Here is a 14,158-nt window from a genome sequence, read left to right as displayed (position 1 = left end):
TGCACGAGCAAGAAACGAGGAACGTTTCGTTTCTCGAATTAAGTCTTCAATTCGAGTGGCGTGGCCAGTTAAAAGGTTCCTATTATATTCTTGAAATCCTGCCTGGCGCTTATCGAAACGTTCTAAGAATACAATACCGGGAAACTTGAGACTTTTATTTTTAATGAATTCTCTTCTCTAAATGGATGTGAAAGAGATCGGATACTTACATAATCGAGATAAATCAATATATTAAAAAAGGAAAGAAAGAAAGGAGATAGATAGAAAATAAAAAAGAATTGGAAATAATTATTCATAATTGGTATATATATATATATAAATATATATATATATTAATTTTTTTTTCTTTTAGATCGATATTAAGAATATATTAAATATTTTCTATCTAATGTTACGATTAAAATTTGTTTGTTTTATTTTCTGTTTGTTTGTTTAGATTTTTGTTTGTTTAGATAGAAAAAAAAGAATTGGAAATAATTATTGAGGATCGATATATATATATATATATATATATATGGATATATGATATATATATTTTTTTAGATCAATATTAAAAATATATTAAATATTTTCTATCTAATGTTACGATTAAAATTGATTTATTTTGTTTCTTGTTTATTTATTTGTTCATTGACTGATTTCTTTCTTTCTTTCTTTTTTATTTTCGATACGAATGTCGTATAACGAATGTATATAATGAATACTTTCTAGAACGAATGTTAGGATTAGTTACAATTTTTTTTTCTTTTTTTTTTAAATCGACCGATCATTCGATACGATCACTTCAATCGTTTTTTGATGTTTCAGGCGTACGTTGACCTTGTGAAGGCATGGGGTTGGAAAAGCTTTACCATCATATACGAGAACAACGAAGGACTGGTGCGATTGCAAGAGCTTTTAAAAGCTCACGGTCCGAGCGAATTCCCCATTACCGTTAGACAACTTAGTGAAGGCTCGGAATATCGGTGAGTTTTATGTATTTCTAAGCCTTCACGTAGCATTATAGTTCTTCCTTTCTTTTTCACCTTCACCATCCATTCACTTTCCTTTCTAAAAAAAAGCATGTACCATCGACCATTGATCTGTACTTACTCTTTATCTTTCGATCGATCGATCGAATTTTTTAACAAGGAAAAAGAAATATCAGTGACATTTAAATCACTCGTCTCGTTTTTCTTTTGTATTTTCTTTCCCTTTTTATCGTTTTTCATACGAATATACGAATTTGTGATTTATAAAAAGATGCAAAAATCATGCAATTTTTAATATATCACTGATATCAATTCGATTTCGAAAGCATTGAGAGTGAAATTCGAACGTAAATGTTTTAATATCTCGAACGCGATGATTTATTGTAATATAATATTTTGTGAAATGTTTAATTGAAGAAATAAAAGAAGAGATAAAAGAAAGAGTGATACTTTCTCTATCTTTTTCTCTCTCTTTATTTCTCTCGTAAGCATTATTAAGCGAATTCGAAGTTCTTACAGACACGTACACACAAGAACCAATGATTTTCGATTTTCCAATTTGAAAATGGATATTCTTGAAAGTGATCAGGCGATTCGTCAAAGCTACAATTTCCGTTTCATTAACCCCTTCCCACATATTTTCATCAAATGAGGTACAGATCGCGTTTCGTAGATCGAATATATTCGTGACGAGAGACGAGAATTTCAAATTTCTATTTTCCTGCAATGCATTAGTTATCGTTTTGAAAAATAAAGTGGTAGACTATTGGTTCTTCTTTTTTTTCCCTCTTCCCCGAGGCTAAATCGTTTTACATTTTGATTCTGGATTTTTATGCATATTCAACTTTTTTTTTTCAATTCACGTATCACGATAAAACAATGTAATCCGTGTTGTGTAAACTTGTTAGAAATCGAACATAGCGAGCAGTAAAAAATGACCATTGGAAATTTTGTTCGTATTATAAGAAAAAAGTTCGCTGATCTGACAATTTTCTAAAATTGTATTATACATTTATAAATATCATTAAGAATATTTAGGGAAAGAAGAAAATATATCATATTATTAAGGTTAACGTATATTTACCGATTCTCTTCTCTCTTTTTCTCTTTCTCTCGTCGCCGGATGTAATTTCAAGACAGGCAGGAAGTTGAACGTCGATCAAATTAACGGAAAAGCAAACATCTGATGGGAAACGCGATCGATGTTGGCTGGTATGTGGTACGAACGCACCGTTTCAAATTAAACGTCTGACTCAACGCCTTGTCCACAGTGATCTTACGTGACTATTGGGATCGTTATTACATTGATTCGATCGGATTACACATTGACCGAATTATCGTGTTACGTTTGATTCGATAAAATTCTAAAAGAAAATTGATAATATAAATAGAAAAAGAAAATAATATTAAAATACACATTGTCTAGCAGTTAGGGATAAACATATCCATATTTGTATGTGCATCAACTTGTGCAATTATTAATATAAAAAATTCTTTAAATCATGATTACAAGAGATACTTATTGCGTTGGAAATTATCATGTAATATCTGTTGAAAATTGTGATATTTTAATCATAAGATTTTGGATAATTTCATTTAATTATGAATATAACTGTCGACACGCGTTAGTTTTTTTAGTTTATGAAACAGCTGATCAGCAATTTCTTGATGTTTATTTTTTAGATGATATCGAACATTTATGATACCTACTTATTTCACATTTTACACATAGGATAAAGATCAACGAATTTGCATGTTGGTATATGAATACAAAATATATATATCTTTGTATTTTTCTCTCATCTCTTCGAAATATGTATATATGGATACAAATAAGTGTGTCTGTGTACTTGTATACAATGTGTTTGTAAGAAGCTACGGTTAGAAACGTTTAAAGAAATATATCCGTTCTTCTCCCTTTCATTCTCGTCGGTTTCGCGCTATCTGCTCGTTGAGAAAATTCTCTCCTACGTTACATTATTCATAAAGATCTACGACAGTGACAGTGACTTATCGCGAATGCCCTTCAACTGTAAAGAGAGCAACTACAGGATTTGAATAATTCAGTCTCAGATTCGGTAGGACCCATTCGTGCGGTCTTTTTCGTATAATAATTCATGATTTTTCTCAAGAACACATCTAACCCTTCGTGAAATCTTCAAAGTACCTTTATATTTCCTTTCGAAAATAAAAAATAAAAAAAAAGAACAGAAAATATTAAGTTATAAGAGTGGAATCAGTGACTGATCCTTCAAATTTCGCAGATTTCAAATATTTCGCTTTTTAAGGATTTCTCATGATAACATTTGAAGAACCATGAGTATAATTCTTAATAACTTTTAATATAAAGAAAAAAAAAATAAAGAAAAAATGAATTCTTTCGTAATTTTGTCATCAGATAAAATTTATAAAAGAAATTAAACGAACAGGAATATCGATTCAAGTATGGTGAGTTAATAAGTGCCGTATGAAAACTCTAACGTAACTTCACGTAATAACACACATTCGAATTTTATTCACATAAGAGAGTTTAACATTTGCGTTTGTTAGAAAATTAAACAAAAATTTTTCGAGCAGGAATGTTTTCAATTCGGTTAAGAGATATGAAATGCTCTATGAATTCTGACTTCGAATACTACGAATCCTTACAAATGTCTTTTTGCTCATAGAATAGAAAGTCATAGAAAGTTTGCATGAAAACTGTAGAAACGATATAGATCGGTATGATAGTGATAGCAATGATATGATGTAGATGGTAGATACGGAAATAAAGTCATCCCTTATTTTCCGTGAAAGGAAACGGACGGAAGCCAGGTCGCGCTTAGTCGTATGACAGAAAGGAAAGTTTTCCCGTTCGTGAAGCGTACGAACAAGGTCGGTGTTAGTTCACAATGCCAGAGAAGATAAGAAGCTGCTAGTGCCGACGGCGATGCTTCCGATTTGTCGATTCCGACGTTCTCGGAAGAGTAAGAAAAGCGAAATAACTGGAAGAGGGAAAGGAAAACAATTTTATTGTTTTGTGATGATTGTAAAGTGTATTGTAAAAAGTAAAAAAGTAAACAAACAGAAGTAGTATCGCGTTTAGAAACATAGTAGAACTATAGTACATAAATCCTTAATATTTCGAGAGCACTCGTATAAAGAGTTTATCTCTAGAGACAAATAAAGGATATAAACTTAACAAAAAAGAAAAAAAGAGGAAAACAGAAACAAAAAGTATTGCAACGATTACGATATAGGATTCTATAAGTAAGAAAATTAAGAAATTTAATTAGAAAAGCGTGTGATAAAATGAAATGTAAAGTAAGCGTAAGAGTATATATGAGAAAGTATGAAACGGGGAAAAAGGAAAATAAATAAGCTAAAAGCAAAAGAGGGAGAGAGAGAGAGAGAGAGAGAGAGAGAGAGAGAGTGAGCATAGATCTCACAAGGGAACAATAGTGAATAGGTGAAGAAATATAAGGGAAAGAAGGGAAAAGAGGGAAAGGTAAGAGGAGGGAGGTACTCACATTTCTCTCTGAAGACGAACGTCGCACAGGGAATCGTCTTTTTCGATACGCAAGTCATTCGATACGCTCGACGAATCGAGAAATCGCGTGTATGCGATTCTTTCTGTCGGGTTGACAAAAGATATGATAGTTCTAGCTGGTAGGAGTTTTGATAAGAGTTAACGTTGTGCTGCGACATAAAATTGATTCCCTTATCTATTTCCTTTGCGATCGATTGAACTGATCGAGCTTTTCGAACTCTTTGAAAGTCCTAATCGAATCTTTTTTTCATGAACTCCTACGTGATTTCAACGTTTCGCATTTTCGCTGTAATATCTAGCGAACGCGAGACGAAACAACATTACTATCGAATTTCACGTCGAACTCGAATTACGATTTCTCTCGTTGGACGATATCGGAGAAATTCATTTAACGTTGTTAATGTATATAATCTATTTATAGAAGTTGCAGTATGACGTAAATTTTCGCAATATATACATATATCAACCCAATGTATCCAAGAACCTCGTTACAATGTTCCTTTCACCTCAACTTTATATGTGTATGTATATATACGTATAATTTTTTTTAGGTCGGATATCGTTAATAATTTCGATAAAACGAGACCTCCATCAATAGAAATATCGTATCTCTGCGATAAAACCAAATACATTTGTTATATAGTATAAATGTATACACATATGCATATCATAAGTTTTTACATGCTACTTTATCTCTCTAAATCCATTCTAGCTATTTTTAATCCTCTTATCATCGAAGACGATGATACTCCGTCGTTGTTCATAGGTAGATCAAACCATTTACATATTTATACCGCTAAATCGGATTTTAGTTCGCCGAAGAAGAACTTTTCTGTTTCGAAGAATAAACTGTGATTTTAATGAGTAGAGATCGAGAGACAGATATTGACTCGTAAGCTCTGTCATTGAAGACGAAAGATTTGTTATTTATAACATTTCGAATAAAGTCAAAGAATTTTTAAACGCGATCGCGAATTTTTAAACTTCGTAGCCATCGAACTATCGAAAACTATAGATAGCACTAACGCTCCTTTCCAGGGTTTCTCCGAATACCGCAAAATCTTACCTCACGTTCCACAAGCCAATAGGTGGTTTCCGATTGATCAAAGGAGGCTGGTTATCCATTGGCTATCGCCTACTCTTCCTTTTCCTTCCTCAATTAGCCTGATTGAAATCCCAAGAGCGTAGAACGAAACTTCGTGAAAAGCTTCTACGTTTCCTCTCTCTCTCTCTCTCTCTCTCTCTCTCTTCCTCTCTCATCCGTCTTTTAAACCCCTCTCCTCCCCTCCCCTCAACCATCTATACTTAGGAAATAATGTACATTCGAATTAATCGACCTGATCCTTTGGGAGAATTAGCTAGGAAATTTATTACGACGATCCTTTCGCATACTTACCTTCTCTTTATTATTAATCCTTTATTTCCTTTGTTTCAAAGAAATAAAAAGAAAGAAAAAGGATGTTAAAAAGGACGATTCGGTACAAATTGAAAACATTTCACTCGAAGAAAATAAATGTAGATCTAAATATCGATAACTCTGATATCATCTTCCTTCTTATCGCAAAACGTGACTTTGATAAAATCTCATGGAAAAGAAAATCTCTTGGAGTTTACGCACGCAATCCTTTCCTTACAATTTTACAACCGCCAACAGATTCTCGATAAGCTTTCCCTTAGGTAATAAAAGGACAATCGAAAATAAGAACGTCGTGTGTTCGTGCGTGAAACGAGCAATGTATTCGTGTTCCTTCACAAACACATTTTTCTTTACAAATAGTCTCTATACTGTTATTAACAAATATGATAAAGTAATTAAATGGATAATTATATAACTATTTTTGAGGATATTCAGCGAGATCAGCAGGAACGAATTAGAATCAACCTCAAATTAATTACAATACATTAGAACGATCATTAAAAATGCATTAGGAAGTAAAAATTTCCTGGTTTTACCAAAACGATCCCAAACAAAATTACAACGAGAAAATACGAAGATAATGAGACGCTTTAAGCATTTTAACAAAAATCTATGTAATTTTCTTCAAAATTGCATAATATCATACGAATACGAGCGTATCATTATAACGTTTCAATCTCTCTCTCTCTCTCTCTCTCTCTCTCTCTCTCTCTCTCTCTCTCGTTTTAATTCTCAATCAAATCCTTCTTAAAATGATCTATAAAACGAATCATAAGCGTCTTCAAATCCTTACAATTCGCTAACTCAATTTCTCTCTGAAAGTAATCGTGTCAATTTTATAAAAAAAGAAAACGCTTGGAAAAATGCGTATCCTATCATTTTCAAATAGAGATATTTTAAGTGGTATCAACGTTATCTTTTTGCACGCGAGAAACTCCTGATAGTCCTGGAAGAACGTCGACTAGAAAGCGTTATGAATAATCTGAAGAAGAAGCACTGCTGAAAGGGGTTCCTAAGAGAGAGAGCTAGAGAGAAAAAGAGAGAGGGAGAGAGAGAGAGAGAGAGAGAGAGAGAGAGGAACTGATTCGTGAAGATTATTCCAGTCGGTGCTCGGAAGCAAGTGGCACCTGCAGTCTGCCGTCTGCAACGGCAGCCTCTTTACGTGGCCCTCTTCCTGCCCTCTAAAGGGTTTAAAAGAGTACGCTCGGGAAAACAAACGAGTATGTTAATTCGAGCGTGAAAGTGGGTACGTTTAACTTCTCGTCGTACCGCTCTCTCTCTCTCTCTCTCTTTCTCTTTTTCCTTCATAGCTTCTTTCTTTCTCTTTCTCTATTTCTGAAAGAAATTCCGAAATGAAACAGAAGACGATTAAACGATTCGCTGAATTTGTCCTTCCTTCTTCTTATTTCCTGACACTGCCAGAAATCTTGATTTTCATATAATAATCTCTGTGCGCGAGTGTGTGCGTTTGTGTATTAAGCGTGTAATCTTATCATTATATCATCTTCATTTTATTTCACTCTTGACAAATCGTTTCGATTCGAGTCTGATCGAAACGAGTGAATCGTTCATTCGTCTTTACTTTTCTCATTCGAAACTATGACTGTCTTTTCAACGAAGAGAAAACTCTTGCGGAAGAATCGTAATTTGTTTAGCTAGGTATCCTGAAAAGTTTCAGAAAGATCGAGTTTCAACACTCCCGCTAGATAGTGGATAGAGAAAGTTACGAAGAGAGAAGTTCGAATGAACGTTGTTAATTGTTTAATTTTGACGGAACTATGGCGAGAGTTTTTAACGGATATAGTCATGTCGAAATAGATAAGAATTGTATCTCAGTTTTCATTCTTTTTAGATGGAAAATTATTTTTCTAATTGTAAGTTATTCTTTTATTTAAGAAAATGTAAATTTAGAAATCAAAAGATCCTAAACGATTTTAACAATCAATTACTCTATTTCGACAACTTTTTAGATTACATTTTATCAGATTTCGAAACTAAATTTCTAAGTTCGTAGTTTTACGATCTGAAGAGAGAATGTAATCTAAAAGATTTCGAAGAAGAGCATTTAATTGATTTTTAAAATCGTCTGGAAACTTTCGATCTATCATAAACGTATGTACTTTTTAATCAACGTTTGATCGATATCAACGAAACGTTCTATCATTGTTATTAAATTCCTTATAGATAAAGGACATGAAAATAATATCAAAAACGTTATTGTCAGACGTAATACGAAAGATGAAAAAGGGAATCGATTCTATAGTGAAATTGGTTTGTTATCGATATTTCAAAAATTGAAAAAAGTAGAGGAAAAAAAAGATGAGAACTATCTTGACCCAGTGCCGAATTCTGTTTCGAAATTCCCTGATGTAATCGAGTTCCCTCGTTCATCGATCTTTCCACTTCGAGCACTTAGGAAGCAAACTGTCGAGAGAGAGAGAGAGGGAAAGAGAAGTTCCCTAGTAGTCCTAAATAGATACAGCTTGCCGAGACAAGTAGCACAGTTCCACTTTCGTGCCCTTCCAAACAGCGATCTAGCATTTATGGTCGTCAAAGTCGGCCGAACGGAACAGTCGTGTCGCTACGTTTCGCCACTTTCAGCGGGAATTTTAAACTTCGTTTGTGAGAGAATCCAATTCCGAACGGACTAGGTTAAATTCACTTTCCGTGAAATTTAAGAGAGAGAGAGAGAGAGAGAGAGAGAGAGAGGAAACGATCGATGAACAATAGGTTCTTTTTTCGATAGCTGTCATAAACGAACGACGAAATCTCTCGTTACCTTCACTTTTTCTAATAGTATCATTCAGCAATATATTTCATGCGTAGAGTTGGAAATGAAATTCTACTCTTCTTCTTTTTTCCTTTTCTTCTTTTTTCACTTCAGTTGTATTTTATTAAGATAAAGAGAGAGAGAGAGAGAGAGAGAGAGAGAGAGAGAGAGGAGAGTGAAAGTGAGATAGTGTAGGTAAATAAATCGTGGGAGATGAGTTATCGTTGAGAAAACTTTCTCGTTTCTTCCTTTTATCCAGAATATCACGAATGTTTTCTTCTTTCTTTCCTTTATCTTTCATTTTTGTACGTACGTATATCATATGTATAGAGATATATGTATGCAGGTATACAATACGTGTGTAAATTGTATATATACGACCACACATATATTATTATACGTACACACATTTATATATATATATATATATATATATATATATATATATATTTATATACATAGTAGGAACAACACACTAGCTTCCTTTTCCATTCGTTCAGGACAAAATGAGAAATGGTCTCGAGGGTGAGTGCTGGCAAACGTGTAACTAGCAACTCGGCCGACAGCCCGTTGAGTCGAGTTCCTAGTTCGCTCGAATGCTTTATCCTATCCTTGTGTACAAGTTAACCATGCTCTGACAAGTATCCAAGAACTCGTTGGAATTTCGTTAACGCGCCTCCTGAGAACATTTAGTTAGTTACGTTGTGAACGGTACGTGTCACTAATTGATGTAATATCTTTCGTGATTGTTCCCATTTTCTTCAATTTTTTTATCATGAAGATGAAGAGAGAGAGAGAGAGAGAGGGAAGGGTATTGAGGAATCTTACGTTATCAAATTGAAAATTACAAATAATTACTTCCTAAAATTAAATTATTGTTCGATATCATCGAATCTTATTATTTCATTTTGTATTCCGTTTCCTTTTGCGAACGGTCATAGAATTTTTTCATCTACTCGTTCCTTCCCACCTCTTCTACCATCCGACCATTATTCGATTAATTAGAAAACTTTTCCCTTTAATTTACTTCTTCCATCGAACGGAACTTTAAATTACTCTCGACAGATGATGCCGAGTTCATGCTCCACGGATTATAGTCAAATAAAATTCGTTACGGGTGCCGCAGAGTTCAAAAGACGATATAGATTAATAATACTAATCGAAAGACAAAGAAGAAAATGAAGAGGATGTGTTTTCATAATTTCTATCGCGAAAAGATTCCATAAAGATTTTCGATATGAAGAATTTTAATCATGAGACAAGCATTATCGAGTTTAAGCGAAATTTTTTTCAGAAATCATTTAAAAATAAAGAAACTATAATTACGTACAGAGGCTTTATATTCAAATAATATAAATGAAAGGGAAAAGAAAGAGAGTGAGAAAAAGAGATAGATCGATAGATAGATAGATAGATAGATAGATAGGCAAATAGACGAAAGAAAAACGTTTAAACTCGAATCCGAATATTACACAGGAAGCTATTCTTTTCTCATCGATGTAGCTTCAGGCAGTAGTTCTTAATAATACTAGAGAGCACTAGTCCGAACTATTCTCTCCTTCTCTCTCTCTCTCTTTCTCTCTTTCTTTTTTTTTTCTTTCTCTATCTCTTTCGCTCCTAACTCTTTTACCAACTCGTTCGAGCGTATACATTCCTACAGACTATATAAAAAAAGAGAGAACGCGAGGACGCACAGTATCGATCCCTCGAAAGCCGTATATCATCCGTTAGCGTAAAAGCTGCTTTGTCGGGACCAGGTATTGGCTATCGTAACGCTGCAGTTTAGCTGAGTACTGAGCTATCGGTGAAAAGTAGAATTTGGCACGTTTCAAAGTTCACTTTTGACCTTTTGAGGTATATCCTACGTACTTGGAATTATTCGTAAGTGTGAACTACCTGTACTATAAGACAAATCCTACTTATTTCTATCGATAAAAGAGCTAAAGTTAATTATTAAACAGATGAATATATCTTACGAGTTTCCAGAGATAATATATGTTAGTTTAATATCGTATCTATTAAATCGCGAATAAATTTCGAACGAGGAAAATAGAAAAATTCTTTTTCTTAAGAAAGAATTTTTTTAGAGATTTGGAAAAAAAAATATTATAACTTGTACGTGTGTAGACAATTATATACAGGTAGATGTAATGAATTCGAAATTTCATTCACGAAACTCTATTGAAATATTTTATATTTTAATTAAATTCTTTACTACGTTCTCTTTTACGCGTATGCGTGTGTATCTTCTTTTTTCTCTCTCTCTCTCTCCTTCTTTTTCCTTATTTTCTTTTCTTTTGTTTTTTACTTTTTTAACATTTTGTAGGTCGTACAAAGGGCCATTTCACAAAGAGTCGGATATCTAGATTCTCTCTTTCATACGTAGTCCATCGTGATAAAAGCAGGGAAAGTCAGTCCAAGCAAAACGACGAGTGTTAAAATGAATATGAGACATTTCTACCTTTGTGCGTGAATTCCGGCTTGTACGAAACTCGTATGTCTCTCTTTCTACGAATGTGGTTGATATTACAAACATCCATCACATATCCGTGGAATCTTCTCGCGACTTGGAAAGAACACGCTGTGATGCATCGCATTTCTCATACGATTTCTTTCCCCTTCTTCTTCTTCTTCTTCTTCTTTTCCATATTCTTCTTCGGTAAGGACGCAAAAAAGAAGAAGAAGAAAAAAAGAAAAAATAAAAGCCTCTTTCGTCTCTTTTCTCAATCTTTATCTTTCCTTTTCCTTTTCTATGCTCTTACATAGATACATATGTGTCTTACGTACGGATAAATCCAACATTTTCTCAAAGTCGGCTTTTCGTGTCTATGTACTTAGGTAGTATAGCTTTTCAACAAGGTTGGACAAACATTTCTGAAATGTCCAATGGAGTAAGAAAATTTCTACGAAAAATTCTTTATGATTGTTTCTATTTTGATATTTTCACCGAATTCTCTCCCTCTCTCTCTCTCTCTCTCTCTCTCTCTCTCTCTTTTTCTTTCTCCCTTGCGCATATTCTACGATTTTTAATGTTGTTAAATTCTTTTACGAGTGCTGATCCTATTCGAATAATTTCACGGGATCAATAGCTAATTATAGACTGTTTCAATGACGTACTGATGAACAAATACTCTTTAATGGGTCATTCGTGGTATCAGCGTGTTTTGATTGCAGTTGAAACTCTTGCAATATCCACATTTGGAATGAATTGTAATGAATTTACCCATTGATAACAATCGTGCTTGAAACTTTTTAAAACAAGCAAATGAAGTTTCTATCGTCATTAAAACGTTCAATAGAAAATATTAAAACGTACTATATTGTTTAGCATACACGTAAATGAAAGAGATAAATTACGAAGAAACATTGTAATACGTCGTAATAGATTTACGTAGATTTGTGCGTAGTTAAATTTGTATTGATCAAATTGTTCAATAACCTTCTAACCTTCTAAATAAATAACACACGTATCTTATAAATACATAACATACGTACAGTAATGTATAAACATCTACAGAGAGAGAGAGAGAGAGAGAGAGAGAGAGAGAGAGAGAGAGAAGGAGAGAGGGAGAAGGAGAGAAGTAGATAATTACACACGTCTCTTCTATATAATTTATAGTTTGTACGTTTAGAAGGTCAGTTTGTCTTGAATCGTGAAAGCGAATGTATCGCTCTACAAGGTTAGTTTAATATTTTTGTTTTATTTTAATCTTCGAAAGAAAAAGAAGAAAGAGAGAGAGAGAGAGAGGAAATATTAATTATTAATTAACTATTAGCGCGGAATTGTTTCTATCCCACATTTTAATATCGAATACAATTAATTAATTGTAATGAACTTTATACAAGTTCAACGATATGTCTCTCATATATTGCTATTAATTATCGTAAATATCGTTTATGTAAACTTTCATCAACGTAAATAAGTATAATTATTACTCGTCTATCGAAACATTAATATAAAATATATGTATATGTAAATACGTATTTTATAACGTTTTATGTAACAGTATCTTATTCGTCGCTTAAAAATATCAATCATAGAGAAAGAGAAGTAAAAACACGGTCGAGTTAGAAGGACATTTAGGGACATTAGAGAATAGATGTTAGATAGCAAAGAAAAACAAAGAAGTAGGTTTCCAGGAATACCTTTAGTAACACGACTTCGAAGATGAGACGAACTCGTGAACGAAACTTTATCGGAGGCCTTTCTGATCGCACTAACGCGAGTTTAAGCAGAACTTTTCGTTCGGATGTGCAGCAGCAGTAGCTGCAGTGAGAGCAACAAATCTCGATAGAGGATGAGAAAAGAGGAGGAAAGTAGAAGGAAATTCGTACTAGCACGAGTACAACGACGACAACTAACTCGAGGGAAATTTGCGGAACGACCAATGGAAACCTCGTTTCGCGAGGACCATTTTGAATATATGCGCGTCTTTTCAATAAGAAAGAAAGAAAAAAAGTGAAAGAGAGAGAGAGAGAGAGAGAGAGAGAGAGAGAGAGAGAGAGACTGAAGAAACGGACTTCCTATTCTACTCCGCTAAAAACCGTGAAAACTTTTCGTTTTAGCGAGAGAAATCGTGTATAAAGAAGTCGTTCTTGGTGGACCAGTTTCTTTTCTTCAAAAGAAAAAGATCGACATATACATACATACATACATATATATATACATATATATATGTATGTATGTATGTATGTATGTATGTATGTATGTATGTATGTATGTATATAAAGAATAAGAGGAAGATAAATATAGATATAAAGCGAGAAAGAAAAAAATTATGGATAGTATGCGAAAAGGAGGCTTGGAAATCGAGATAATTTTTATCTCAAAGAATTCTTCGAACTTCTCGAAACTCGCGAAGACTTTATAACTTCTAAGATAGAGAGAAAGAAAGAGAGATAGATAGAGAGAAAGAATAGAAATAGAAATAGAAACAAATAGTAAAAAGGGAGATTTGAGAGAAAGAGAGGATAAGTATGTATACCTATGTACATATGTAAAAAAAGAAAAGTGGTGATAGGAGAAGGTTTTCTTCGTTTAACTCGCTTTAGTTGGTTTATAAAAGGTACTCAATGTTTTCTATCATTCAGTAAGAATTTCCTTTTTCTTTTAGGAACGTATAATGGAAAATTTGCCTCGTATTTTTGGTGGATCATGCGAGAGATAGAATGTTTGATGTTCCATTTCTCAAGTACGTGTTTGCTCCCGTTTAGCTTCTACGAGGAAACCTACTTTGCTTCTATCTATCTATCTATATATATCTATCTATCTATCTATCTAACTCTCTCTCTCTCTCTCTCTCTCTCTCTCTCTCTCTTTCTTTCTCTCTCTTTCGTTTTTCCACTCAATCTCGATTTCCCCCTATGCTTTTCGTGCAACGCTAGCAAGTCATTTCTACGTTATATCAACGAACCGATAACACCACTCGAATGATTGCGTTACAATACAATTTTCTGAAATAGTACGAATA

The 14,158-nt window shown here is 33.5% G+C and overlaps 1 protein-coding gene across 10 annotated transcripts in view; it reads left to right on the top strand.

Moving 5' to 3' along the window:
• The window catches only part of LOC127068987 (glutamate receptor ionotropic, kainate 2), a 216,527-nt gene that overhangs the window by 148,829 nt on the left and 53,540 nt on the right, over window positions 1–14,158 (top strand). For all 10 annotated transcript variants that reach the window (XR_007783264.1, XR_007783265.1, XM_051005511.1 and 7 more), the window contains one exon: window positions 808–965. Coding sequence is in view for 8 of the 10 variants with exons in the window: in XM_051005511.1 (XP_050861468.1) it covers window positions 808–965 (158 nt within the window). In the remaining 2 variants the exon portion in view is untranslated. The remainder of the gene's footprint in view (window positions 1–807; window positions 966–14,158) is intronic.

This window comes from Vespula vulgaris, chromosome 14 (genome assembly GCF_905475345.1).
Source record: "Vespula vulgaris chromosome 14, iyVesVulg1.1, whole genome shotgun sequence".
NCBI classification, from domain to species: Eukaryota; Metazoa; Arthropoda; class Insecta; order Hymenoptera; family Vespidae; genus Vespula; species Vespula vulgaris.
This window is presented reverse-complemented; position numbering and strand designations above follow the sequence as displayed.